Genomic DNA, 24,407 nt, shown 5'->3' with positions numbered 1-24,407 from the left:
TATTTTATTGATTTTCTTTTTTACAGATTGGAAGAGAGAGGGATAGAGAGCTAGAAACATCAATGAGAGAGAAACATCGACCAGCTGCCTCCTGCACACCCTCTACTGGGGATGTGCCCGCAACCAAGGTACATGCCCTTGACTAGAATCAAACCTAAGACCTTTCAGTCCGCAGGCCGACGCTCTATCCACTGAGCCACACCGGTTTTGGCAAAGGACATTTTCTTTTGTTCTGTGTGTCTTCTGACCCTTTTCACCTCATCTAATTATTTCTTCTCTTGTCTCTCCTGGAATCCCTGGTGAGCTGAGTAGGTTTAGTTATATACTTCAGCTCTCTCAAAGGAGGTGACAGAATCCCCCCAAATAATTTTAATTTAGTTTAAGGAGAGACCCCTGAGGGCAGACTCCCTCAGGGCAGGAGGAAGGAGGTTATGAAGTTAGACCCATCCGAGGGAGATGACATCCCTCCATGTATGTCCTCATGAGCATGCGTGTTGGGCGGCGGTCTAGCATCAGCCTTATCCCAGATGGTAAGCTGCCAGAGGTTGGGTACCTGACCAGCACGCCTCGTTTATGGACAGTCGAGCACAGACATGGCCGTGGAAGGAGGCGCACAGCCAGGGAGCGCGGGCTCAGATCCCAGCGACCCAATGAGAGCTTTGTGGACTTGAGCAAGTTGCCTCACTTCTCCAGCCTTCAGCTTCCTCCTCTTCATTCCAATGAAGTCAGTGGCTTTTATTTAACGGGACATTGAAAGAGTCAAGTGAGATTTTCAAAGCAAAGTGTCAGATAAGTGAGGATTTAATAAGTATCTATCATTATTATTATTATTATTGGGCACCATCCTATATAATAGGTAATGTGCAAATTGACCATCACTCCAACACATAATATGGCTGCCCCCATGTGGACACAAGATGGCCAGCAGTTTGGGGGGGGGGGGACCAGGCCTGCAGGGGAGGGCAATTGGGAGGACCAAGCCTGCAGGGGAAGGCAGGTGGGGACAACCAGGCTGGCAAGGGGATGATAGTTAGGGGTGACCAGGCTGGCAGGGGATGGCAGTTAGGGGCAATCAGACCGGAAGGGGAGCAGTTAGGTGTCGATCAGACTGGCAGGGGAGTGGTTAGGGGGTGATCAGGCTGGCAGGCAGGCAGGCAAGTGGTTGGGAGCCAGCAGCCCTGGGTAGTGAGAGGGATGTCCCAGATTGGAGAGGGTGCAGGCTGGGCTGAGGGAAAACCGCTCCCCACCTGCACCTCTGTGCATGAATTCCGTGCACCAGGCCTCTAGTTAATAATATAATACGATTTATTTGTTAATTACCCCGCCTTATTACACAAAGAATTTGAAATGCCTATCAATCTTAGCAAATATGATCCCATTGACAAACCCAAAAACAGGACTCGTGTTCCATTTAAAAAAAAAAAAAAAAAAGTGCATGTTTCCATTTTAGCCATTATTAATTATATTATTATACATCTACAGCAGGAGAAGAGGAATAGAAATGGCCACGACCGGTCCAGCTGGGAGGCCCTTTAATTTCCAAGATGTCTCAAAGCAGCGGGTGTTTCTAGCAAATGCCAGTAACTCGTTTTCATTCTCACGTTTAGATCCGATGGCAGGAAACGATCGATCAGATAGACAGCAAGCTGGAGGGCATTGTGGGGGACATGCTGATGTCGGCCGCATGCACCGTCTACAGCGGGGTGCTGACCCCGGAGTTCCGCCAGCTGATCGTGAACGAATGGGAGAAACTCTGCGCCAAAAGCAACATTTCTCTGTCTTCCAAGTTCTCTTTAATCGAGGTCATGGCACAGACCCAGCAGGTACCGACGGAGCTGCTATCCGGTGAGGTGGCTTTATTGTGGATTTGGATTTTGCGTGGGCATTTTTTAAAATTTTTTTATTTTTTGGCATGGACCTTTCCCCCGAATTATGTTGATAATGGAAAGTTCTGAAGTCTGTTCTAGGCCTTAAATTGTTCTGTTTTGGGTTTGTTTTTTTAATATATTTTATTGATTTTTTTTACAGAGAGGAAGGGAGAGAGAGAGTTAGAAACATCGATGAGAGAGAAACATCGACCAGCTGCCTCTTGCACACCCCCACCGGGGATGTGCCTGCAACCAATGTACATGCCCTTGACCGGAATCAAACCTGGGACCTTTCAGTCCGCAGACCGACGCTCTACCACTGAGCCAAACCGGTTTTGGCCTTAAATTGTTTCTTTAAGTTATACTTTTAATTCCTCAATTAGTTATATCTACTATTTCCCATTCTCTGGGCAAAAGTCACAAAATATATATATATTCTTTTCTCATTATAACCCTACTACGCTGAGCGGCTAGCGGGAGGGCATGTCCTGTAGGTATTAACCACGTGAGGAAGTTCATAAAACAACGAGAGCATCCGCGGTCTCCCTCCAGATCCGCCGCTGGCACCAGCAGGGGCTGCCTCTCGGCAAGTATCTAACGGAAAACGCCATCCTGATCCAGAACGGCCTGTCGTGGCCTCTGCTGATTGACCCCTACAGGCAAGCGTACGGCTGGATCCGCCAGATGGAGGGGCCGGGCCTGCAGGAGTTCTCCTTCAAGGACAGCGGCTACATCAAGAAAATCGAAAACGCCATCAAGACCGGAGGGAGCGTCCTTCTGCAGGTGCGTGCCCCGCGCGGCCGGCTCCCCTCGTCCCCGGCCGCGGACACGTACCTTGTATGCACGGAGCAGAAACAGCCTGACTGAGACCTTGTAGAAAGGGTTGGGGAGGGAAATACATGCGTATACACTGTGAGTTTTCGGCGTCAGCTCTCTCAGGTCTGTCCTTCGCCGGTATCCAGATGTTCACAGATTGGCTTTTTTTTTTTTTTTTTTAATAACTTTATTTTTCTTTTCTTTTTTAAAATATATTTTATTGACTTTTTTACAGAGAGGAAGAGAGAGATAGAGCTAGAAACATCGATGAGAGAGAATCATCGATCAGCCGCCTCCTGCACACCCCCCCACTGGGGATGTGCCTGCAACCAAGGTCCCTGCCCTTGACCGGAATCGAACCCAGGACCTTTCAGTCCGCAGGCCAACGTTCTATCCACTGAGCCACATGGGTTTCGGCAAGATGGGCATTTCTTAAAGCTGTGTCTTTTCCACCGGTTGGTGGTGTGTGTGAGGGGAGCTTATTGAACGCGCATCTCCTTGTTTTTCCAGAACCTGCCTGAAACCTTGTCTCCAAGTCTGAAGGCCATTCTGAAGAAGGACATCTATCAGCGGAGGGGACAGTCTTTCATCCGGGTCAGCGATTGTGACCTTGAATACAACTCCAAGTTCAGGTAACGTCCCCCTCCGTCCGAAGGGACCGGGGCTGTCCCCTCCCACTGGGCTGCCCTCAGGTCTGACCGCCCCTCCGCACACCCCCAGGTCCCACCTGCCCCAAGCCGCCCCCCTCCGCACGCTCTGCTCTCCGGGGAGCAGACAGGCCTGTCCTGGTAGAACACGTCATGTCACTCCTCTGCTCCACCCTCCGCCGCCTTCTCCCTCCCGGGAAAACCCATCGTTTTATCACGGTCGGCAAACTGCGGCTCTCGGGCCCCTGGAGGGTGGCTCTTCCATAAAACACCATGGCCTGGGCGCGTCTGTGTTGGAGAAGTGGCGTTAGAAGACGTTTAAATTTTAAAAATGTGGCTCTCCGAAGACATGTCCATCGTTGTGCTGTTGGTAGTTGGCTCTGTGGACTGATGAGTTTGCCGAGCACTGGACTAGGGCAGGTCAAAGCGCCTACTATTGAGCATTCATCTTCACTGTGTCCTGATGTGTAGACCAAATGTTGTTCTACATCACTGATGGTTGCGTTTCTATTTTTATTTTTTTTAAATATATGTTATTGATTTTTCACAGAGAGGAACAGAGAGGCATAGAGAGTTAGAAACATAGATGAGAGAGAAACATCGATCAGATGCCTCCTGCACACACCCCCCCCCCAATGGGGATGTGCCCATAACCAAGGTACATGCCCTTGACCGGGATCGAACCTGGGACCCTTCAGTCCGCAGGCCGACGCTCTACCACTGAGCCACACCGGTTTCCGCGTGACGTTTGCATTTTCAAAGTCATATGTCCCAAATGTATTCACCGAGTATAAACTGAGAGCCTACTTGCGTACAAGGCAGAATAGCACTGAAAACTAACCTTGTTAACTTCCAGGAGAAATAGCAGCTTTTTCCATCCCTCAAGGAAATGGTCCTCATTTTCCCCTCGGACTAACCGATGGAACCTCTCTCGTGTCTCAGGCTGTACATATCCACGGAGATAGACAACCCCGACTTCCCTCCCACCGTCTACAACTTCGTCAACGTCATCAACTTCACGGTCACCTTCCAAGGCCTGCAGGATCAGCTCTTGTCCACCATCGTCACCCACGAGGTGCCTCACCTGGAAAACCAGCGCTTCCAGCTGCTGGAGAGCATCTCCCTGGACGCCACGACTCTCGAGGAGCTGGAGGAGAAGACGCTCAACCTGCTGGAGAACACACAAGGCAAGCGGAGGCATTTCGTGGCGCCCGAGCCGGTGCGGCTCAGTGGGTAGAGCGTTGGCCTGTGGACTGAAGGGTCCCAGGTTTGATTCCAGTCACATCCCCAGTAGGGGGTGTGCAAGAGACAGCTGATCAATGATTCCCTTTCATTGATGTTTTTAACTCTCTATCCCTCTCTCTTCCTCTCTGTAAAAAAATCAATAAAATATATACTTTTTTAAATAAAAAAAATTAAAAGAGTACAGAATGAGCCGAAACCGGTTTGGCTCAATGGATAGAGCGTCGGTCTGCGGACTGAAGGGTCCCAGGTTCGATTCCGGTCAAGGGCATGTACCTTGGTTGCGGGCATATCCCCAGTGGGGGGCGTGCAGGAGGCAGCTGGTCGATGTTTCTCTCTCATCGATGTTTCTACAATAGCTCTCTATCCCTCTCTCTTCCTCTCTGTAAAATATCAATAAAATATATATATTTTTTTTAAATAAAAAAAAGAGAGTACAGAATGAGGAAGCTTCCGTCGACTAATGGGGTGGTTTTTATTTACATTCGTTTTCTGTTTGCGTTCAGGGTGCGTGCTGGATAACGAGGAAATCATAGACACCCTGAGAAAATCCAAGATCACCTCCGACGAGATCTCCCAGCGCATCAGCGAGACGGAGAAGGCGGAGAGCGAGATCCAGGCGAACCGGGAGAGCTACCTTCCTGTCGCCACCCGCGGGGCCCTGCTCTACTTCGTGGTGGCCAGCCTGCCCCGGGTCAACCACCTGTACCAGTTCTCCCTGGACTGGTTCCGCCAGGTCTTCCTCTCCTCGGTGGTCTCCAGGGGCAAGGAGCAGGAGGAGCCCGGGTCCAAGTGGGAGAGGGCCTCCCTGAGAAGGTCCCTCGGCAGCCCCTCCAGGGAGCACGGGAGCCCCTCCAGGGAGCGTGCACATGCCTCCAGAGAACACGCAAGCCCCTCCAGGGAGCGTGCACATGCTTCCAGAGAACACGCAAGCCCCTCCAGGGAGCGTGCACATGCCTCCAGAGAACACGCAAGCCCCTCCAGGGAGCGTGCACGTTCCTCCAGAGAACACGCAAGCCCCTCCCGGGAGCACAAGCTCAAGCTGGAGAGGCACCCCCTGGAGAGGCGTCTGAGGGGCGCGGTGGACGCACTGACCACCAGCGTATTTAAGGTGAGATGTGCGCGGGAGGGCGGACGCCGCAAGGGCGGCCCTGGCTCTGGCTGAGCTGGCCTGACAGCCGGCTCCCGCCGTCCCCGCAGGTGGTGACCGCGGCCCTCTTCAACAAGCACAAGCTCTGCTTCTCCTTCCTGCTCTGCACCTCCATCATGAAGCACAACGCCCGCGACAGCCACGCCATGGATCCCATCGGCTCCCTCCCCGAGGAGGAGTGGAGCATGTTCCTCCACTCGAGCACCCTGGCCAACACCGAGGGCGTCATGCCCGTGCCCCGGCTCAACAGTGAGTGGAGGTGGGCGGCTCCGGGTTCAGTGACAACGTCTTGCTGCGGGGCGACCCCGCGGATGACGACCACCCGTCAGCCACACTGGAATTTAGGAAGCCTTGATTACGGGCTCGAGTCCGGGCTCACGTCTCAACTGACACGGCGGCGAGCCCCGACCCCACTCTAAGCACGCCACTTTTACCCCCGTCTTAGGGATGCCTGGCAGATTATGACTGGCTAAAAGTTTTAACAAAGAAAGGACAGTTAGAAGCTATAGAAAAATTCCACTAGTACAGTAACATTTAAAGTTCATACAACACCTGGGGTGGGGGTTTATTTTCAGCTTACGCAGTCTCTGTTTGACCTGGTTTGGTCTGTTTGTCCTGCCTTGCGGCTACTGGACACAGGACGTGCCTGCCTGGGGGTTGAGCCTTGCAACAGAACTATTTTATGACTAACAGTTATGCTCGGCTAAAACGTATCATGCCGCCACATTCTTTGTTGTGGGTCTGGTTGCTTGTTCCTTCCCTGGCCTGGAGCTCTGCCTCAACAGGGTCTTGCTGGCCATCTGGAGCCCTGCCTTGACCGGGTCTTGCCGGCCACAACAGTATTTACCCGAGAAACACCAAAGGCTTCTTCTTCTTCTTCTTTTTTTTTTTTTTTTTTTACAAAAAATATATTTTATTGATTTTTTTCACAGAGAGGAAGAGAGAGAGAGAGAGTCAGAAACATCGATGAGAGAGAAACATCGATCAGGTGCCTCCTGCACGCCCCCCACTGGGGACGTGATTGCAACCAGGGTACATGCCCTTGACCGAAATCGAACCTGGGACCTTTCAGTCCGCAGGCAGACGCTCTGTCTGCCGAGCCACACCGGTTTCGGCAAAGAAACACCCAAGGCTTCTGAGGTGCCCCCACTCGGTGCTTCTGTGTGCGTTGCACTAAAAGCAGCGTGGGTTTCAGGGCAGTGTCTGTGTCATCACCGGACCCCCTGTTCTGCCCGGCGTGTCATTGGTGCTCAGCAGCGTTGGGGTGAGTGAGTGGCGGTTGCTACGGTCAGGATAGCTCTAGTCGGCCTGATGAGGAGGCTGAGAAGTCCCAGGATCGGTCCGTCACCTGTAAGTTGGAGGATCCAGCGAAGCACGTGGTGTGATTCAGTCCCAAGGCCTTGAGGACCAGAGGAGCTGCTGGGTCAGTCGTGGGCGGGGGTCCAATGCGCAGGCAACAAAAGAGAAGATAGACAAATGGGATTGCATCACGCATCGAAACCTGGACATCAAAGCTCGCAGTCAACGGAGCGAAAGACAAGCTATGGAATGAGAGAAATATTTCGAATTGTATGTCTGATAAGGAGTGGATATATAAGATCTATATATATAAAAGCCTACATGACTGTTCTGACCGGTTGACCGGTCGCTAGGACATGCAACGACCACCAGGGGGAAGCGCCTGCATTGCGCCTGCATTGCACCAGCGTCCGGTAGACTGGTCATTCTGGTCATCCCGCCATCCTGTCGTCGGGCTTTTATGATATAGAAACCTTACACAAAATAGCTTTCTCCCAACCATCGGTACTTACCCAGCATCCACTTGGCAGTGCGGCCCTCGGGGACAGGTGTGTCTCCTCCGCCGTGACCATGTCTCCTCCCCCACCAGGCCTGTACGAGACGTGCAGGAGGCGGCACCTGCAGTGGGTCTCCCACCCGCGGTGGAAGCAGTGCCTGTACCTCAGCCGGCGGCTGGAAGCCTTCTCTCTCCTGTGCCGGTCCCTGCTGTCCAACATGGCCCAGTGGAGCGCGTTCCAAGAGAGCCAGGCGCTGTACGTCCTGCTGGCCATGCCTTTTTATCCAGAGCCGGAGGACAGCGAGAGGTCCCCGGAGGAAAGTAAGAGGGCGTTCCATGTCGCAGCCTAACTTGCTCGCAGCCGTGTGTGTGTGTGTGTGTGTGTGTGTGTGTGTGTGTGTAGAGTATCACCTTACAGATGGAGTAGCTTAGAGGATGAACCATCCAAGAGAGGAACATTACTATGTTGTAAGCACCTCTTTCTTTAAAAAAATATATTTTTATTGATTTCAGAGAGGAAGGGAGAGGGGGAGAGAGAAGCATCCATGATGAGAGAGAGTCATAAATCGGCCGCCTCCTGCACTCCCCCTACTGGGGATGGAACCCACAACCCGGGCACATGCCCTTGACTGGAACCGAACCCGGGACCCTTCAGTCCACAGGCTGATGCTCTATCCACTGAGCCAAACAGCTAGGGCTAACAGATGTGTTTTAGATATTGTTGGCTGTTGGGTTTTTTTTTTTTTTAAATATATTTTATTGATTTTTTACAGAGATGAAGTGAGGGATAGAGAGTTAGAAACATCGATGAGAGAGAATCATCGATCAGCTGCCTCCTGCACACCCCCCACCGGGAATGTGCCCGCAACCAAGGCACATGCCCCTGACCGGAATCGAACCTGGGACCTTTCAGTCCGCAGGCCGGCGCTCTATCCACTGAGCCCAGCGGCTAGGACTAACAGATGTGTTTTAGAGATTGTTTTATATAAGAGATGTGTTTCAGAAATTGCATAGGCAATAGAACTTAATTTAAATGACTCGCTACTTTTAACATTTCTTTTTCCATTTTGTGTTGTGTGGTGTGTTTTTGTTTTTTGTTTTTTGTTTTTTGTTTTTTTTCAGTTTGAGCTCTTCCTCCTCACTCTTCCCTGCCCCTTCCACCCACGTCACCCCTCTTCGGGGTACACCACCCTGAGTCCGGTCTCCTTCCATCACCATTTATCCCCCTACGCCTCCTCAACTTCCCCTCCTCTCCTTCCTTTCCTCCCTCTAACCCCCACAATCACCACACCGCTCTCCGTGTCTAAGGCTCCATTCTCTTCTTTCTCCCAATTCCTCTGCCCCCTCCACCCAGCCCCCGCCCCCCATCACCACCACCACCACCACCGATAGCTGGCAGCCTGCTTTCTACCCATGCGCCTGTCTCCACTTGGGTTGTTAGTTCCTTTTGTTCCTTTGCGGCGTCTTTTCCTGGGCCAAAGCATCTCATGGCTAACCCCTGTTTCCTTCTCTCCCTCACATCCAGTTGAATTTCTGAATGAGCACGAAGAGTTACGAAGTCCCGTCAATTTTCCCTGGGAGAAACTCACCCCATTCCAAAGACTTATTCTGGTAAGATGCGCCGTGAGCAAATAATTGGCATTCTAAGTGTTTTTTCAAGCGCTTTTCACGGCCACTAAACCCTTCAGATTGAAGGTTGAGTAAGCAGCCTGGCCGATGTGGCTCAGGGGTTGAGCTAGGAACCAGGAGGTCACGGCTCGATTCCCCGTCAGGGCCCAGGCCCGGGCCCAGGTTGCGAGCTCCATCCCCAGTGGGGGGTGCAGGAGGCAGCTGATCCATGATTCTCACCATTGATGTTCCTCTCTCTCTCTCTCTCTCTCTCTCTCTCTCTCTCTCTCTCCCCCCCTCTCTGAAATCAATTAAAAAAATATATTTCAAGCCGAAATCGGTTTGGCTCAATGGATAGAGCATTGGCTTAGGGACTGAAAGGTCCCAGGTTCGATTCCTGTCAAGGGCATGGACTTTGGTTGTGGGCACATCCCCAGTAGGGGGTGTGCAAGAGGCAGCTGATCGATGACTCTCTCTCATCGATGTTTCTAACTCTCTATCTCTCTCCCTTCCTCTCTGTACAAAATCAATAAAATATATTTTAAAAAATTAAATATATATATATATATATATATATATATATATATATATATATATATTTCAAGTCCTTGGGGTTGAAAATGAGAACAGTGGCGACAGTCTGTCCATGCTGGATGGGTCTGTGAGACAGACAGAGCAGGAGCCAGCCGCAAGCGGGGGACACAGGGTTGTGACCGACCACACGGAGGGCACAGATCCCCCCCCAGAGACGGTGTCCGGGCCCCACCCCTTCAGCTTCCATCTTCTTTTCCAGATAAAAGTCCTCAGGCCGGAGCGTCTGAAGAACTCGGTGAGGAAGTTTGTCACTGAGAAGATAGGAAGCAAATACATCCACAGAACCGGAATCAACCTGAAGGAGTCCTACAAGGACTCCAACGCCCGCACCCCAGTGATGCTGATCCACGCGCGAGGTGAGCCGCGGGGAGGCCGGTGAGGTGGCGCCGCCGTCTGCAAGACGCGGAGAAGTGAGGCTGCGTCCGCTTTAAAATGTCTTCCCGTTCTATGTAAAAGGGACGGATTAAAACGTTAAAGCACAGTAAGAAGGAACCTTTTGCCCAGCCGGCGTGGTTCAGTGGTTATGGTTCGATTCCCGGTCAAGGGCACAGGTCTGGGTTGTGAGTTCTATCCCCACCAGTGGGGGGCGTGCTGGAGGCAGCCCATCAGTGATTCTCTCTCATCGTTGATGTTTCTATCTCTCTCTCCCTCTCCCTTCCTCTCTGAAATCAATAAAAGTACATATATTTTTTTAAAAATATATTTTATTGATTTTGTACAGAAAGGAAGGGAGAGAGACAGAGAGTTAGAAACATCGATGAGAGAGAGTCATCGATCAGCTGCCTCTTGCACACCCCCTACTGGGGATATGCCCGCAACCAAGGTACATGCCCTTGACCGGAATCGAACCCGGGACCCTTCAGTCCCCAAGCCGACGCTCTATCCATTGAGCCAAACCGGTCTCGGCACATATGTTTTTTTTTTAAAAAAAGCAAACAATGATCCCTTGTAAAAGTGTAATAGGACAAAGATTTACGAATATGAAAACATGTATCAGCACTAGTTTTCTGTGCAGACAGAAACTGTGCGGACAGGAAATAGCTCCCTAACTCATATTATTGACCAGAAAGTTGAGATTTCCCTTGTATTCGTTGACTGATTAATTAGCATCGACTCATGAAAAATATATACGTCCGAAAAGGAACTATCAGAAATCGGTCCTCTGACCCTGCTCTTGTATTCCTCAAAACCCCCAATGCTTTTCTCTTTTCATTTCCTTGTCTTGGATCTACAGACCCTAAGCAAAATACTTTCTTCATGTATCTTCCGTTCCTCATCATCTCCAAATGAGTGCCCTGAGGACTCACCGTTTTCAGACTTGGATTCCACTGGGCAAAAATCTTGCTCAAAAGGCCTTTCACGTACAGACTCTCTCCTCGGAAACCCTTCTGTGTAGAACACCTGTCCCCGAGCCTGCCACGTAGGTGCCGTCCTTTCCTTAAAGACTTGGCCCACCGAAACCGGTGTGGCTCAGTGGATAGAGCGTCGGCCTGCGGACTGAAGGGTCCCGGGTTCGATTCCGGTCAAGGGCATGTGCCTTGATTGCGGGCACATCCCCGGTGGGGGGTGTGCAGGTGGCAGCTGATCAATGTCTCTCTCATCGACATTTCTAGCTCTCTATCCCTCTCCCTTCCTCTCTGTGGAAAATCAATAAAATAAAATAAAAATAAAAAGACTTGGCCCAAGGTGGCAGCGAGGGTACTAGCCGTCACAAATCCCAACTTCCAAGGCACAGAACGGAGGGAAAGGACAGTTTCACACAGCCATGTGATGAACGTGGCTGCCAACGCCTCTTCACCAGATTTGGATACCCAACCCTAGTGGCAAGAGAGGCTGCAAATACAGCATCTTCGCTGGGTGCAGGCCACCTCGGGGAGCACTGAGCTTCAGCCATGGAGGAGGGAGGGACAGTGATGTGGGAGTCGGTGACAGAAGTGGCTGCTAGAAAGCCTAGCCCCTCCCTCTCCCCCCCCCCTCCCCCCATCTCCATGTCCTCCCACCACCACACACAGCACGAGGCTGGAGTTCAGGGGGAGTTGTCGGAGCTCACAGCTGGAGTTCAGAGGGAGTTGACGGAGCTCACGGCTGGAGTTCAGGGGGAGTTGACGGAGCTCACAGCTGGAGTTCAGGGGGAGTTGTCGGAGCTCACAGCTGGAGTTCAGGGGGAGTTGTCGGAGCTCACAGCTGGAGTTCAGGGGGAGTTGACGGAGCTCACAGCTGATGTCTCTCTCTGCCTCGGTCCTCAGGGGTGGACATCACCAACACGCTCCTGAAGTTCGCCCAGGACTCCAGAGGAACCACGGAGCACGTGACCATGCTGTCCCTGGGCCAGGGCCGGGAGGCCAAAGCTGAGGCCCTCGTCGCCGAGGCCCTCGCCAAAGCCGGGCAGTGGGTCTTCCTGCAGAACTGCCACCTCGCCGCGTCCTTCATGCCCCGGCTGTGCACCATCGTGGAGTCGTGAGTGACCCGCGTGTTTGTCGCCGATCGGAGGGGCCACACGGGGAGGGGAGGCAGGAGCTGTGTGTGCCTGGGCTGCAGCCAGGGTAAGGCAGTGCGCTGGACCCTCAGAGGAAACGGAAGCTGTCTTACATCCATTCTCTTTTCCCCCAGCATCTTGACAACTACACTAAGAATTTTCTTTCTTTCTTTTTTAATCAGCTATTCCATTTTATTTTATTTTATTTAAAATTTTAAATATATTTTTATTGATTTTTTTTTTTTTTCAGAGAGGAAGAGAGAAGGATAGAGAGTTAGAAACATAAATGAGAGAGAAACACCAATCAGCTGCCTCCTGCATGCCTCCTACTGGGGATGTGCCCGCAACCAAGGTACATGCCCTTGAGCAGAATCGAACCTGGGACCTTAGAGTGCACCCAGCTAAGAGAAAAATAGCAGGCTACAAGCAGGATGTGTACTGCAATAATTTTATTCAAGAAATGAGAGAGAGAATAAAGCCATGCTTAGAAGAATTTCGTATTTTTTGTTTTTCTGTTTAATTTTGTGTTCAGCCTTTTCTTGTGTGTGTATTTGCTTTTGTTGCTTTAGTTATTTTCTCTTTTTTTGTAAATTAAAAAGTAATAAGTTTAGACTTGCAGGAAAGTTGCATTCTGTTTAGTTTTTAATTTGTCATTTTCCCAGGTTTCTGCAATGAGTCCATGTAGCTTCAAACTCAGGACCCAAAACTAGTCTCTTAAAAGGGGATTTCATGGGTCTTGTGCAGATTCTTGTGCAACGTGGAAGTTCTGAGGGTAGTCTGACAAGCTCTTTGATTGTTAAAATGATTTCTAAGTTCCCTTAAAACGTTGAAATAACAATGATTCTTAGAACCCATGGGTGTGGTTTAAGTTTCTCACATCAATATACACATTTTTTTTTATTTTTTTTTTGATTTGCAGACTTAACGACCCAGCTGTGACCAGAGACCCCGAGTTTCGGCTGTGGTTAAGCTCAGAATCAGACAGTTCTTTACCAGTTCCTCTTCTTCAGAAGAGCTTGAAGGTAAGAACTAAGTTTTTTGGTTGTTTTTTTTTTTTTTTAATATATATTTTATTGATTTTTACAGAGAGGAAGGGAGAGGGATAGAGAGTTAGAAACATCGATGAGAGAGAGTCATCGATTAGCTGCCTCTTGCACACCCCCCACTGGGGATGTGCCCGCAACCAAGGTACATGCCCTTGACCTGGGACCCTTCAGTCCGCAGGCCGACGCTCTATCCACTGAGCCACACCATTTAGGGCAAGAAAATGTCTGTAATGTTTTTCATTCACGCATAGAACTTGATGGGGTTTCATATCCCATCGTCTGTGCAGACAGAGGGTAGTTTTCCTAACAAGGAAGAACGCTGACACCCCAAAAAAGTGAGAAAGGACACCAGAGGTCAGTAAGCAGATGAAAAAATAAAAACTCGGCCCCCAGATGTCAGAGAAATCCAAACCGGAACAAGGCGGTGCCTCTGGCAGCCCATGGAACTGGCAAAGAGGAAGCTGGTTCGGACCTGGTTCGTAATATTAAGTGTACCGTGAACTAGCCATCTCACATACTGCTGGTAAGGTACTATCAGCAAGACATTAATCCAGGACAGAAGGTAATCTCGCAGTATACACAACGAGTCTTAAAGTTCCAAACAGTTTAATCAGGTGACCCACTTCTAAGAAAAGACCAAATTACTAGAGATATAGAGATAGAGATAGAGATAGAGATAGAGATAGAGATAGAGATAGAGATAGAGATACATACAGAGATAGAGATACCTACAGAGATAGAGATACATATATAGATGTATAGATATATAGATATATTGATATATTGATATATATAGATTAGATATAGATATACATACAGATATATAGATATAGATGTAGATATACATACAAAGATATATAGAGTTATATAGAGATAGAGATATATAGAGATAGAGATAGAGATATAGATATATAGATATATAGAGATATAGAGATATAGAGATATAGAGATATAGAGATATAGATATAGATATATAGATATATATAGATATATAGATATAGATATATAGATATATAGATTAGATATAGATATACATAGAAATAGATATAGATATACAGAGATATAGATATAGAGATATATAGAGATATAGATATGTAGATAGATATACAGATATACATATACATACACATACAGAGAGATAGAAACATCAGTGATGAGAGAGAATCATGGTCAGCTGCCTCCTGCACGCCCCCCACTGGGGATCAAGCCTGAAACCCCGGCACATGCCCTGACCGGGAATCGAACCGTGACCTCCTGGTGCCTAGGTCGAGCTCAGCCACTGAGCCATGCCGGCCTGGCACAGGGGACGTTTGATTTGCCGGTTCCCCCGGGGGCAGGTGGCCGTGGAGAAGCCCATGGGGCTGAAGAGCAGCCTGCTGAAGGCGCTGGGCCAGGACGGCAGCGGCGAGGTGACGGAGGAGGGCTTCGAGCGCCCGGACGGCGGGCCCTGCTGGAAGAAGCTGCTCTTCAGCCTGTGCTTCTTCCACGCCCTCATCAGCGAGAGGAGGAAGTACGGCGTCCTGGGCTGGAACGTGGACTACAGGTTCGGCCCGGCCGACTTCGAGGTGAGGGCGGCTCGGCCCCGGGAGGGGCAGGCCTGGCGGGGGGGGGGGGGGGGGGCGGGCAGCGGAGTCTGTGACCGGAGAGTCACCCCAGGGCGGACGGAGGAAAACCGGGGACTCGGGCGGGAAACTGCCCCAGACAGCCAGGGCCGCTGCCACCCAGGCCGCACTCAGCGGGCACTGTGGTGTGGTTGGGTTGGGTTGTCTGGTTTGGAGTCTTACAGTTCCACACAGTTTAATCAGGTGACCCGCTTCTAAGAAAAAACCAAGTTACTAGATATAGATATAGGTATAGATATAGATAGAGATATAGAGATAGTTATAAAGGTATAGAGGTATAGAGATAGAGAGATAGAGAGATAGAGAGATAGAGATAGTGATAGAGGTATAGATATAGAGGTATAAATATAGAGATATAGGTATAGAGGTATAGGTATAGAGGTATAGACATAGAGATATAGATATAGAGATAGAGATATAGATTAGAGATATAGAGGTATAGGTATAGAGATATAGATATAGAGGTATAGGTATAGAGGTATAGGTATAGAGAGATAGATATAGAGGTATAGATATAGAGGTATAGGTATAGAGGTATAGGTATGGAGTAGGGGTGTCAAACTCAATCAGAGAAGGGGCCAAAATCTAAAATCCAGCCTAAATTGCGGGCCGAATGGTTTACTGAACAGTCATAAACTGACAATGTCATAAACTGACAGTGGAGTGCAGTGATGACAGCGCGGTGCGGGCCACATTGCAAGGCCTGGCGGGCTGGATTTGGCCCGCGGGCCGTGTGTTTGACACATGTGGTATAGAGGTATAGGTATAGAGGTATAGGTATAGAGGTATAGGTATAGAGGTATAGGTATAGAGGTATAGGTATAGAGGTATAGGTATAGATATAGAGGTATAGGTATAGAGGTATAGGCATATAGGTATAGGCATATAGGTATATAGGTATATATATACATACAGAGAGATAGAAACATCAATGATGAGAGAGAACCATTGATCAGCTGCCTCCCGCACACCCCTCACTGGGGATGTGCCCGCAACCAAGGCACATGCCCTTGACCGGAATCGAACCTGGGACCCTGCGGTCCGCAGGCCGACGCTCTATCCACTGAGCCACACCGGTTTCGGCGGACAGCCTCTGTTCCTCTTGCTGTTCCGTGTGTTTCCACGGAGAAAACGCAGGCGGCCGTGTGAGGGCCGCTGCTTGCGGGTTACCAGGGCAGAGGCTGCCCAGGACACACCCTGACATGACAGGAGCACGTGTGTGTGTGTGCGCGCGTGTCTGTGTGTGCGTGCATGTGTCTGTGTCTGTGTGTGCGTGTGTGTCTGTGTGTGCGTGCATGTGTCTGTGTGTGTGTGCGTGCGTGTCTGTGTGTGCGTGCATGTGTCTGTGCGTGCGTGCATGTGTGTGTGCGTGCATGTGTCTGTGTCTGTGTGTGCGTGCATGTGTCTGTGTGTGCACGTGTGTGTGCGTGTGTGTCTGTGTGTGTGTGTGTGTGTCTGTGTGTGTGCATGTGTCTCTGTGTGTGTGCATGTGTCTGTGTGTGCGTGCATGTGTCTGTCTGTGCGTGCGTGTGTGTGTGCGTGCATGTGTGTGCGTGCATGTGTCTGTGTGTGCGTGCGTGTGTGTGTGCGTCTGTGTGTGCGTGCGTGTGTGTGTGCGTGTCTGTGTGCGTGCATGTGTCTGTGTGTGTGCATGCGTGTCTGTGTGTGCGTGCATGTGTCTGTGTGTGCGTGTGTGTGTGTGTGCGTGTCTGTGTGTGCGTGCATGTGTCTGTGTCTGTGTGTGTGTGTGCGCGTGTGTGTGTGCGTGCATGTGTCTGTGTGTGCGTGCGTGTGTGTGTGCGTGTCTGTGTGTGCGTGCATGTGTCTGTGTCTGTGTGTGTGCGTGCGTGTCTGTGTGTGCGTGCATGTGTCTGTGTGTGCGTGCGTGTGTGTGTGCGTGTCTGTGTGTGCGTGCATGTGTCTGTGTCTGTGTGTGCGTGTGTGCGCGTGTGTGTGTGCGTGCGTGTGTCTGTGTGTGCCTGCGTGTGTGTGCACGTGTGTGTGTGCGCCCCGCAGGTGGCGGTGAGGGTGCTGGAGAGCGCCCTGAGCGGCCAGCGGGCCGTGCTGTGGCCCAAGCTGCGCTACCTGCTCGGGGAGGTGGTGTACGGCGGCCAGGTGACCGACCCCTGGGACCAGCGCTGCCTCAGCACCCTGCTGCTGCGCTTCTGCAGCCCCGACGTGCTGCGGCCCGACTTCAGCCTCTTCGGCGAGGAGGTGAGGACGGGGGCCGTCCCACGGACTGGGTCGTGTGTTTGTCAAGAATGAGATCTTGCCTTTTTAAAATTTTATTAAAAATATTTTGATTTTTTTTATTTTTGATTTTTTACAGAGAGGAAGGGAGAGGGGTAGAGAGTGAGAAACATCGATGAGAGAGAATCATCGACCAGCTGCCTCCTGTACACCTCCTATTGGGGTGGCCCACAGCCAAGGCTCATGCCCTATATTTTAAAAATATATTTTATTAACTTCAGAGAGGAAGGGAGAGAGAGATATATGTATAGAAGCATCCATGATGAGATTAGAATCATGGATCGGCTGCCTCCTGCACGTCCCCTACTGGGGATCGAGCCCGCAACCCAGGCACGTGCTCTTGGCTGGAATCGAACCTGGGACCCCACCCCCCACCCCCTACCCCCCAGTCCGCCGGCCGACGCTCCATCCACTGAGCCACCCCAGCCAGGGCGGGTGACCGGAGTCGCCCCTGAAGTGCCTTCCTCTCCCTCCTTTGCACGCTTCCCCACGAGAGCGTTCTGTGTGCGTGCGTCACGCAAGCACCTCGCCATGCGTGTCCCCGGGTGCTGCTTGGCGGAAGGGCCTGGGCCCGCGGTCGGCAAACGGCGGCTCGCGAGCCACACGAGGCGGCTCTCGGGCCCCCGCAGGGCGGCTCTTCCACACACCACCACGGCCTGGGCGCGTCTGTGTGGAAGACGTGGCGATAGGAGACGTTCACGTTTAAACACGTGGCTCTCCGGAGACATGCCATCGCGCTGCCGTTGGCACGAGGCTCTGTGGACCATGAGTTTGCCGACCGCCGGCCTGGCACATCGCCTGCGGATAGAGGCTCCGGGTGTGGGGGGGGCGTTTCCGGGGGGAGAGGGGGACCCCCGAGAGCTGAGAGCTGACGCCGTGTGTGTGTGTGTGTGTGTGTGTGTGTGTGTGTGTGTGCGCGCGTGCGTGCGCGCCCCCAGCTGTGCCTCCCGGAGCCGGCCAGCCTGCGGGCCTACCGCCGCGCGGTGCAGGCGCTGCCGGACGACGAGCCGGCCGAGCTGCTGGGGCTGCACCCCGAGGCCACGCGGGGCTGCCGGCAGGCGCAGGCGCAGGCCTTCCTGGACCACCTGGCGGCGCTGCAGGCCAAGGCCGCCCCGCCCAGCCTCACCGTCAGGTGCGAGCCCTGGCCCCCGCGGGGGGCGGGGAGGGCCGGCCGGCCGCCTGGGGGGTGCAGGACCGACTCAGGGTGTCACCTGAGAGTGCAAACCCTGGGCTCTCCAGGTGCACACTCACACACACTCACAAGCACACATGCACTCACACACACACATGCACTCACACTCACACTCACAAGCACACATGCACTCACACACACACATGCACTCACACTCACACTCACAAGCACACATGCACTCACACACACACATGCACTCACGCACACATGCACTCACACACACAAGCACACATGCACTCACACACATGCACTCACACACAAAGCACACATGCACTCACACACACATGCACTCACACACACAAGCACACATGCACTCACACACACATGCACTCACACGCACTCACACATGCATTCACATACACTCATGCACACGTGCACACTCACACATTCACACCCCTCTCACACATGTACATACGCACATGCACATTCACACTCTCACACACATGCACACTGACATGCGTACCCACTCACACACCCATGCACTCTCACACACACACGTACACTGACACACAATTGCCAAGCATGTAGGAGGGAGGGAGGGAGCTATGGTGAGTGAGCTGTGCCTGGCGAGCTGTGCTCTTAAACAGAATTTGCTGACACGTGAGATGCCGGGGAATCCCATCCGAACAGGCAGAGGGGGGGCGGGACGGGCCTCCCGGGCGGCCCTCACGCTCCGCCCTCCCTCTGTGCAGCCGGGAGCCCAGCAGTGACGAGCTGGTGCTGGAGACGCTGGCGGACGTGCAGAAGCGGCTGCCGCTGACGGTGGAGAAGGAGGTCTCGGGCGCCCAGAGCACCCTGCGCAGCGTCATGGCGGGCCCCGTGTGGGACGCGCTGCGCACCAGCCTGCCAGGCGAGCGAGCGGCCCTCCCTCGTCCCCGCCCCCTCCCCTCCTTCACCCTCCCCCCTTCCCCTCCCCACCACCCTCCCCTGTTCCCCCCGCCCCCCAGCCCAGCGCAGGACTCTGGCACCAGGCAGATAGGGTCAGGGTCAGGGGTCAGGGTCAGGGCAGAGACGGGACAGAAGGGCCACGGAGGAAGGGGTGAGAGGAGACGGGGGGCTAACTTCTCTCCTGGGGGCAGGGGAAGAGCAGGGGAAAGGGATGCTGTCCACGTGTCTGGGTTTGACTCGCACACTTGCACACACGCACACACGCACGCTCACACACGCACACATGCATTCACACACTCACACATGCCCGTCCCCATGCCCCCTGGACAAACGAAATTCCTTTAACCTCCAAATCCTATTGCTCTTCGTTTGTTTGTTTGTTTGTTTTTTAAATATGTTTATATTAGAGAGGAAGGGAGAGGGGGAGAGGGATAGAAACATCCATGACGAGACCGAATCATTGACCCACTGCCTCCTGCACGCCCTCGACTGGGGACGAGCCCACCACCCGGGCACGCCACCTCCCGGGGCACAGGCGGGCGCTCCACCGGAGCCACGCGGCCGGCGGGGCAGAAATATCGCCGCCGTCCTCTCTCTCTCTGATGCAGGCTACGACCCCGTCACCCACTGCGTCCTGCTGACCTTCCTGAAGCAGGAAATCGAGCTCTTCAACCAGCTGCTGCTCGTCATCCACGAGTCCCTGAGGGACCTGCAGCTGGCCCTCAGGGGGGAGATCGCGCTGGGGCAGGAGCTGGAGGAGACGTACAACGCCTTCCTCGCGGGGCGTGTGCCTGAGCTGTGGCGGGTGAGGGGGGGTGGGGGGGAGAGAGAGGGGGGGAGGGAGAGGGGGGGTGGGCCCTGGGCCCAGGCCTCCTGCGGGCCAGCCACCAGGGGGAGCGGCCGCTGTGTGCGGTGACACGGGGGACACAAGGGGTCCCCTGGACGGCAGACTGTACAGGAGGAGGTTGGGGTGCGGTGGGGGACTGGCTGCCCAATTCTGCCCCCGTTGCCCCCAGCAACAGCCTGTGTCTGTGGCCAGAAAAAGCTAAGGGACCTCCCATGCCGTCTCTCATCCCAACAGAAACACGCCTACAGGTCCTGCAAGCCCCTGGCCTCCTGGGTCAACGACCTCATCCAGCGGCTGAACTTCTTCAACACCTGGGCCAAGATGGCCTACACCACCATCTACCGCCGGTAGGCAGGCGGCTCACGCTGGGCCCGGGGGGTCCGCACAGCAGCAGCCCAGAGGGACCCTCAGCTCCCGTCAGGGCGGGAGACGGGGACCGAGCGCCGTCTCGTCCAAGGTCACTGCCCTCTGAGACACAGAAGGTAGGGCCGTGGTCGGCAAACGGCGGCTCGCGAGCCACAAGCGGCTCTTTGGCCCCTGGAGTGCGGCTCCTTCACAACATGCCACGGCCTGGGCGAGTCTGTGTTGAAGAAGTGGCGTTAGAAGAAGTTGGAAGTTTAAAAGATGTGGCCCTCCAAAGAAATGTCGTCAGTCATTGTGCTGCTGATATTTGACTCTGTGGACCAATGAGTTTGCCCACCCCTGACCTAGGGCCTTCGCTGGCCACACTGTGTCTTGGGAAAGGGGAGGAGAGATATGAAAGAAAGAAGAATTGGTTACATGTAATTCTTTAAAAAAAAAAATAAATATATATATATATATATATATATATATATATATATATATATATATATTTTATTGATTTTTCACAGAGAGGAAGGGAGAGGGGTAGAGAGTTAGAAACATGGATCAGCTGCCCCCTGCACACCTCCTACTGGGGATGTGCCCGCAACCAAGGGACATGCCCTTGACCGGAATGGAACCTGGGACCCTGCGGTCCGCAGGCCGACGCTCTATCCACTGAGCCACACCGGTTTCGGCGGTTACATGTAATTCTTAAGCGTGTTTAACACATGACACAAAGCCGCTGGGAAGGAGAGCGCACCCAGCACTGACTGAGTGCCCGCTGGGTCAAGCATGTGCCCCAGGGCCTTCCTGGTGCCCATCCCTGAGCCTTCACAGTGACCCCGGGCGCGAGGCGGTCCTGTCACTTAGGAGGCAACGGAGGCACAAGACCCTGAAGGGATTGCCCACGGCCCCACAACGAGCAAGTGGGCCTGTGGGGATCGGAACCTGGGAAATCGTCCCTGCAGCCGTGAGCGAGTGTCCTCTCTCACCCTCCCGAGCTGTCGGGCACTCACAGCCCCGCCAGGGCCCCAGCCAAGGCCGGCCCCTGCCATGGCCACACCAGTTTTGTTTTGTTTTTTTAATATATTTTATTGATTTTTTTACAGAGAGGAAGTGAGAGGGATAGAGAGCTAGAAACATCGATGAGAGAGAAACACCCATCGGCAGCCTCCTGCACACTCCCCCCTGGGGATGTGCCCGCAACCAAGGTACATGCCCTTGACCGGAATCGAACCTGGGACCTTTCAGTCCGCAGGCCGACGCTCCATACGCTGAGCCACACCGGTTTCAGCTCACCGGCTCTAAGGCCCAGCGCAGGGCCAGCTTCCTGCCTCCGGAGGGTGGAGGCCAGGCGGGAAGGTGGGGGTGGGAGGGACCGGAGAGTCGCCCGGATGGCCTGGCCGGGTGGTTATGCCCGATCCCACCCCCCGTGTCTGCCCGCCTCCAGGTACATGCGGTTCATCTTCGCTGGGAAGCAGCCCGACTCCACACACCAGACGGAGGAGGAGAGCAACCACGTGGAAGGGTTTCCTGCAAGATACTGGCTCCCCGCTTTCTTCTTCCCACAAGGCGAGTCTGTGTTCCCGGGCCGGCCCGCTGGGACCGGGGAGGACAGGGCGGGGGAGCGGGAGAAAAGGAGCTGGACAGGAGGGCGTTCGGGGATCAGAGCAGCTGGACGCCCTGTTTGAGGTGGGGGTGTGCAGTGGGAAGCGTGAGGCCAGCTTTCTGGCTGGAAAGCTGGGTTACGCTCCTGTCCCTCCCTGAACGGGGGCACGTGGCGGAGTCCAGCTTGAGGTGAGGCACCTGACTGGGCACCTCCGCCGAGGTCGCCCTGTGACAGCGGCCGCCACGGGCCCCCCGGCGGCCACAGCTCAGCCTGGCCTCTCGCCGCACCCTCGGCGAGCACTGGCACGGGGGTCTGGGCAGGGGCGCTGCGTGACCAGGCAGTGAGGCAGGTGGGTTCCCGGGGCCGGTGGCTGTGCAGATGGACGAGGAGAGTGTGCGAGGCACCGGTGTCGCCATGCAGAACGCGTCCCACTCGGTGACGCACAACCGGGCCCGGGAAAGGCTCCCCTGCCCCGGGCCAGGCTGGAGCCAGGGGCTCCGTGTCTCCTGGGGCACCCCGATCCCCCACCCCCGTCCCCGCCGGCCTCCTCTGCTCCCGGCTCAGCTCTTCCTGGGACACGGGGGCTCTCTTCTGAGCCTCTCTCTCCCCCCAGCCGCGGGACACGCCGTCGCCACCGGGTTAGCGAGTCCCGGGGAGACGGAGCCTCCTGCCCCGGTCCCCGTCCGTCACGTCTCAGGAAGACGGACGCCTGGGCCTTGTACTCACCCCCCGAGCCCGCTCTGGCTACCAGGGGCTGAGACACTGGGGTCGGCCGAGACCGATGAGAAGTGGGAAAGGTCCCAGGACAAACACGGAGGTGGGACACTGGACCTCTGAGCGCCCCCACAGCCCCCAGGCCCGCGGGAGGGTCCCGGCCAGCCTCACACCCCCCTCGCCATCTCCTGAGAGACCCCCTCTCTCCCCCTCTTCCCTCCAGGAGGCCTCCGTGTGGCTGACAGAGCCCGCCCGGGCCTGTGGGACATGCACAGGAGCGTGTGCTTCTGACACTCGCGGGAGCGTGTGCTTCTGACACGGGAGCGTGTTTCTGACACGGGAGCGTGTTTCTGACATGGGAGCGTGTTTCTGACATGGGAGTGTGTGTCTCTGACACTCACGGGAGCGTGTTTCCCCCCAGCCTTCCTCATGGCCGTGCTGCAGGACTACGGACGGGCCCACGGGATCTCCACCGACAGCCTCACCTTCACCCACCAGGTGATCCCCGACACCACGGGCGCCAAGGAGGAGGAGTTCTCCATCATGATCCAGAGGAAGCTCAACCTCGTCAGGAGAGCCTTCAAGGTGCCGGGATGCTCACGGGGGTGGGAGGCGGAATCACTCAGTCCCTCACTCATTCATTCATTCATTCGAGCAGTCATTCCTGCGCAGACCGCACTCCGCACATGCCAGGCACAGGCAGGCGGTGTAAACAGACCCCTTCAGGTCCTCTCGCCCTCGGGAACCCGCTGGCCCAGGGGCCAGCCAGGGCCAGGCCGCCTGGAGGGCGAGCTGGGGACGAGGTGCCCGTCCCTTCTCCGGGGCCACCCCGCCTGCACCCAGCGGGGGAGAGCAAGCTGCCCCCCAGACCCCTCGGAGACAGCCCAGACCTGGAGTTGCTGCCAGGAGTTTTCTGCTTCACACCATCTGTTGGCACTTCATTGAATTAACCCTTTTTGTGTCAGCTCTAAGATCCGCTACAGAACCCCGCCCAGCTTTTAAAGCCCAGAGCCTCTGTGAGCCACAGTAGCTGCACTGGGAGAAGCGGGGACATTTGACCCCTTTTAGGATCAGGTTCTGGAAACGTGGAGTCTTTCTGTGTTTGAAATACCTGTCAGTGCAGAATCAGAATATGCAAACTTGCTTAAGGTCTCAGAGTGGCACCAGGCAACAGCTCCCCAGCACAGGGATGGCCCCCAGGACCACCCCCCCAGCGGGGCGCCACTGACAGCCCCTCTCTGGTCCTAGGGCACGGACTCCACACACACCGGGGCTCACGTCTTCGGACTGTTCATCCAGGGGGCAAGGTGGAATCACGAAGCGAAAATACTAGACGACTCGCTGCCTCGCGAGATCTGCTGCGAGTTCCCAGAAATCTACTTCTTGCCAACCAAGGTCAGTACCCCAGCCTGTGTCACACCGCCTCTGGGCCCCCCTGTCCCCATCCCCCGGTTCACGAGGGACGTCTGACACTGGATGAGGAGGGCCCAGCCAGCGGCAGGCCGAGACGCGAGCACAGCTAAAACAGCCCCAAACATGCCCAGCATCCCACACAGATGCTGTACCGACGCCTGGCATCATTTCCCAAGGACAGGCGCCATGGAAAGCCCTCGCCACCGTCTAAGATGAGTCCTCCAGGCTTCATTCCCACGCGGTCTCACAGCCACGAGCCTCAGGGGGTCTGACCCCGGGTCCGGA

The 24,407-nt window shown here is 54.1% G+C and overlaps 1 protein-coding gene across 1 annotated transcript in view; it reads left to right on the top strand.

Moving 5' to 3' along the window:
- Positions 1-24,407, top strand: part of DNAH14 (dynein axonemal heavy chain 14) — a gene marked incomplete at its 5' end in the record, with an annotated part of 100,450 nt that overhangs the window by 75,202 nt on the left and 841 nt on the right. Inside the window, 21 exons of the mRNA XM_084868502.1 lie at positions 1,608-1,823; positions 2,421-2,651; positions 3,195-3,316; positions 4,274-4,518; positions 5,080-5,365; positions 5,579-5,684; positions 5,774-5,982; positions 7,631-7,839; positions 9,044-9,129; positions 9,920-10,076; positions 11,967-12,177; positions 14,546-14,807; positions 16,881-17,078; positions 18,068-18,246; positions 18,999-19,156; positions 19,803-19,999; positions 20,276-20,388; positions 20,499-20,523; positions 21,529-21,958; positions 23,131-23,642; positions 23,958-24,104. Coding sequence (XP_084724628.1) covers positions 1,608-1,823; positions 2,421-2,651; positions 3,195-3,316; positions 4,274-4,518; positions 5,080-5,365; positions 5,579-5,684; positions 5,774-5,982; positions 7,631-7,839; positions 9,044-9,129; positions 9,920-10,076; positions 11,967-12,177; positions 14,546-14,807; positions 16,881-17,078; positions 18,068-18,246; positions 18,999-19,156; positions 19,803-19,999; positions 20,276-20,388; positions 20,499-20,523; positions 21,529-21,958; positions 23,131-23,642; positions 23,958-24,104 — 4,299 coding nt within the window. The remainder of the gene's footprint in view (positions 1-1,607; positions 1,824-2,420; positions 2,652-3,194; positions 3,317-4,273; positions 4,519-5,079; positions 5,366-5,578; positions 5,685-5,773; positions 5,983-7,630; positions 7,840-9,043; positions 9,130-9,919; positions 10,077-11,966; positions 12,178-14,545; positions 14,808-16,880; positions 17,079-18,067; positions 18,247-18,998; positions 19,157-19,802; positions 20,000-20,275; positions 20,389-20,498; positions 20,524-21,528; positions 21,959-23,130; positions 23,643-23,957; positions 24,105-24,407) is intronic.

Source organism: Pipistrellus hanaki, assembly GCF_964339955.1.
Source record: "Pipistrellus hanaki genome assembly, chromosome: 20".
Lineage (NCBI taxonomy): Eukaryota > Metazoa > Chordata > Mammalia > Chiroptera > Vespertilionidae > Pipistrellus > Pipistrellus hanaki.
Note: the sequence above shows the minus strand (reverse complement) of the source record. Positions and strands in the feature narration are given on the sequence as shown.